Genomic DNA, 4,157 nt, shown 5'->3' with positions numbered 1-4,157 from the left:
AAAAGATGGAACCATCAGAGTAGCCGTCATCCGCACTCAAAAAGGCCTTTTCAAGAGGGCCGTTGGAAAAATAGCGGTTCTGCCCCTTCAGGATGGATCTGTTGAAAGCCTTTGCCTTCCAACGGGGGGTGAATGTTCGGAGCAGAACCCAGCCGATTAGCTGCTTGCCAAATAGCACCTAATTCTTGGCCCTCAGCCGCTTATTTTGTTTGTTACTTATGTCTATGTCACTCATTTGTTTGTTAAAGCTCTGCGCTTGCTTGCCCTGCTAAACGCTCTCTGCCAGCTCGCTCTTCGCTATCTCCGCTTTGCGTCTGCCTACCGACGTCGGCCGAGCGAAGCTGCGCTTAGCGATCGGAGCGGCAATGTAAAGGGCAGGCAAGCCACACTTGCAATTTGGATGTCACGCATTAAAGAACATATCGTAATTTTATTTCTGCGCCGAGTTTTGTTTAATTCGAAATAATTAGTCGGCCGATTGGGGATAAAAAACATTATCTCCACAGTATCTCTTTGTACTTATTACTTTTTGACAAATTGGGAGTGTTTTATTTGATTTGCATCTGGATACGCTCCGAATCGCAACCGTTGTCGGTCAAATGATGATGTAGGACTTGGAGGGACTTGTGCTGTGCACGAACAACGACAAAAATTGATTGCCTCGGTGTTAATCGAATTCTGTTGCTGTTTTTCTGTTGGCTGATAACCTGAATATTCCAGATTTGCCGCAGTGATACTGGTAGGATATGCTACCATAAGTGTATGGCGTGGTGCCAAATTTTATTCAAAGTCAACAGGACATGTTCAATCTGATGTCTAGATCGAATCCTTTCACTATAGCTTGGCTGAAAGTTCGAAAGGATGACCAAGGTCGGGGTTACCAAATGTTAATGTGTGTGTGTGTGTAGGAAGCTGTGTTGCTTGCAGTATATAATCCGTCTACAGTTTGGTCTAGAACTAGAACATTAACCAGTTGGACTGCGGAATGGGTATCCTACGGTACCCAAAGGAGGGTCTAAAGACACGGCGACTGCCTCTAATGATTCCGATGGAAGATGAGTGACATGGAGTTGTGGTACTTTTTCTGATACTGACTTTATTCGATAAAATTTATTACATAAACCGATTGGATTTTTATTGAAAAAAGCTTTAACATAATTGCACATAGTACAGTTTGACTGTAAACGGAAACAGGCAGCTTAACACACTAAGATTGGCTATTGGCTTAAAAGCGGGCAACAATTTAAAAAGAACCCATCGTCCAGGGCAGCCGGGTGCCAGCCAGGAGCTTAAAGCTATCGAGGAGCCGCTCAGAGCAGCTGCCTCCTATAAATGCACATTTTGGGGGAGAGCGGCGGCACCTGTTTTCCTGGCCATGGGACTCTTATGATTAACAGAATTAAATGCGTATTTGTCTAGATAAATGCAACAAAACAGCCTTATCCGTTGGTCAGACCAAAGTCGGAGCGGAGGCCGAAGCCAGATTTAGTGCAGCAGGAAGAGAGCCGGCTGCTCCAGATACTGCTTCCAAACGTTCGAGAAGCTGGCCATGGTGACGCCGTCGATGACACGATGATCGGCCGACCAGCTGACGCTCATGATCTGTGCCTTGACCACCTCGTCCTTATCGTTGAAGCGCGGCACAGCCTTGGTTCGGCCCATGGCACCGATGGCAACCTGGGGCGCCATAATGCAGGGATGTGTATAGGTGCCGCCAATAATGCCAATGTTGGACAGGGAAAATGTGCCGTCGGCAAAGTCCGTGTGTGTCAGCGAGCCAGTGCGTCCTCGCTCCACCAGCGCATTCAGGTCCTTGGCTATTTCAATGATGTTCTTCGATTGGCAATTCTTGATGTTCGGCACCACCAGGCCCTGGGGCGTGTCGATGGCCACGCTTATGTTGTGGGCCCCCTTGTAGACAAGCGACTCGCTGGCCAGGTCCAGAGAGCTGTTAACAATCGGATACTTGGTCAGAGCGATGCTGGCCGCCTTAATGCAGAACGGCATGAACGTGAGCTTGGGCACACCGCTCTCCTTGGCCATTGCCTGCAGCTGGGCCCGGAACTGCACCAAATTGGACATGTCGATCTCATCGCTGTACGCAAAGTGCGGAATTTTCAGGGATTCGGTCATCGCCTTGAGCATGGCCTTGCGCAAAGCCTTTAGCACCTCCACACGATCGGAGGGAATGGCAGCTGCTGTACCAGCAGTCGTTCTGGCTATCTGAGACTGCTGCTTGGCGGCAATCGTAGGATGAGGGATATTTGTTCCGGGGGGCACCTGCCCCAGATACTCCAGTATATCGCCCTTGAGAACGCGTCCGTGTTTGCCCGTAGGCGGCACATTGGCTAGGTCCAGCTGATGTTCCTTGGCCAGGCGACGAACAGCGGGAGTGGCTGGGGTGATTACTCGGCCCCCATTAATGGAAACAGCCTCTCCTGCTGAAGGTTTGGCAGCCTCCGCTTCGCTGGAGGAGCTATCGGAGGAAGAAGAGGAGGATTCAGTGCTATTCTCGTCACCCTCCTCGTCAAGCACATCAAAGTCCAGCAGGGGCTTGCCCACCAATGCGATATCATCGATGCTGTGGTGGATTTTAGTGATTTTGCCATCGTAGCGACTGGTAATGGTCACCGAGGCTTTGTCTGACTGAACCTCGCATAGATTGTCAAACTGCTCGACGGTGTCGCCCACCTTGACAAACCACTCTTTAACCGTCACCTCGCCGATGCCCTCGCCGATGTCGCTCAGATTGAAGGAAACAGTCTTGTCCAGGCTAGGAGTCACATGCAGGCAGCGCTTTAGTGTTTGGTGGCGGGAAAGATAGTTCTTGAGAAACCAGCTGGAAGCTCCATTTCGGAGCAGGTGTGTTGCCATTTAGCTGAGTTAGGGAGCGAATAAAGGGTTCTGGAAATGATTAGAATTGTCCTGGCTGATCGTGTTTTGGCGACAACACAGACAACAATTATTGTTTATAAGTTCATTGTCTGGTGGGAAATGGCGTAATTTTGATGGTCAGCAATTGCACCAATGTCTTTGCCCTCTGCGGAGAGGTTGCATTGTCAGCAGAATTCGCTGCAGTGGCCATAGCTATAGTGTTACATATGTGTTTCAAAAATGAAAAAATAATTTGGGTAAAACTTTTTAATTCGGATTTAATCTTGGTGGCTTAGCGGAAGCCGATTGCTTGCTATGGCCAGATAAAATTTAGGCGAGATCGATATGAAACCAATGCGCAGAGGGGTTAGCATAGAACTAAAATAGACGACGGCGCCAGATCAAAGTGATTGCCGAAGTGGCGTCGGCAGAGAGCCCCTTTAGCGGGAGAGCGCAGCAGCTTTGCAGAAAGTCAACGTTTTACAACATAGACGGCTCTCTCTGCTCATACAATAATAATGCTTAAAGTTACGGTTATTATTTGGCGGCTGGCCCGAACATACTCCCCCCGTTGCGAGCTAGTCTCTCAACAGATTCCTTAAGGGGCAGCAAACATAGCCGAATGACGGCCCTCCTGATGTTTCCTGAGGATGTCTTCAGGTCAGCGACGCGACACACTCCGTCCTTGCCCATCACGACATCGACCACTCTAGCCGGTGGCCAACGCATTGGAGGAAGATTTTCACCAGAACGAGATCGTTCTTGCAGATGTTTTACGCGGAGGTACGCCACTTCGCGCGCTCTTGCAAAAGAGTGAGATACTCTTCGCGCCAACGGCTCCAAAATATTTGTTGTAGTTGGGTTACCCGCTGCCAGCCATCCAGACGATTGTAGTTCAGCTTCGTTAGGTCAGGCTCGAGGATTTGCTCATGGGGGCCGCCTAGAAGCAGATGAGCAGGAGTCAAAACGTCTAAATCATCAGGATTTTCTGAAAGCGAGAGCAAAGGGCGAGAGTTAACAATTGCAGTGATCTGACAGATCAGAGTGCGCAGCTCGTCGAAGCTAAGCACAGATGGTCCAACTGAGCGGTACAGGTGATATTTTGCGGTCTTCACGGCCGCTTCCCACAACCCGCCAAAATGCGGAGAGCGAGGTGGGATGAAACGCCAGTCGATCGAGTCAGCCAAGCAGGATTCAGGGACCTCCTTCATATGCGGTTCGCTCAGACAAAGCTTCTTTACCTCCAGAAGCTCGTTCTTGGCCCCAACGAAGTTTGTCGCATT

The 4,157-nt window shown here is 49.7% G+C and overlaps 1 protein-coding gene across 1 annotated transcript; it reads right to left on the bottom strand.

Moving 5' to 3' along the window:
* Positions 1 to 1,113: 1,113 nt before the first annotated feature.
* On the bottom strand, positions 1,114 to 2,955 carry LOC117186630 (lipoamide acyltransferase component of branched-chain alpha-keto acid dehydrogenase complex, mitochondrial-like). The gene has a single exon (XM_033387642.1). It carries the CDS (start codon positions 2,872 to 2,874, stop codon positions 1,486 to 1,488), a length of 1,389 nt encoding a protein of 462 aa, XP_033243533.1. The 5' UTR covers positions 2,875 to 2,955; the 3' UTR covers positions 1,114 to 1,485.
* Positions 2,956 to 4,157: the final 1,202 nt, after the last annotated feature.

This window comes from Drosophila miranda, chromosome XR (assembly GCF_003369915.1).
Source record: "Drosophila miranda strain MSH22 chromosome XR, D.miranda_PacBio2.1, whole genome shotgun sequence".
Lineage (NCBI taxonomy): Eukaryota > Metazoa > Arthropoda > Insecta > Diptera > Drosophilidae > Drosophila > Drosophila miranda.
This window is presented reverse-complemented; position numbering and strand designations above follow the sequence as displayed.

What these genes read in the sequence shown, in the direction of transcription:
- LOC117186630 (XM_033387642.1), bottom strand. Translation starts at nt 2,874, where the DNA reads ATGGCAACACACCTGCTCCGAAATGGAGCTTCCAGCTGGTTTCTCAAG.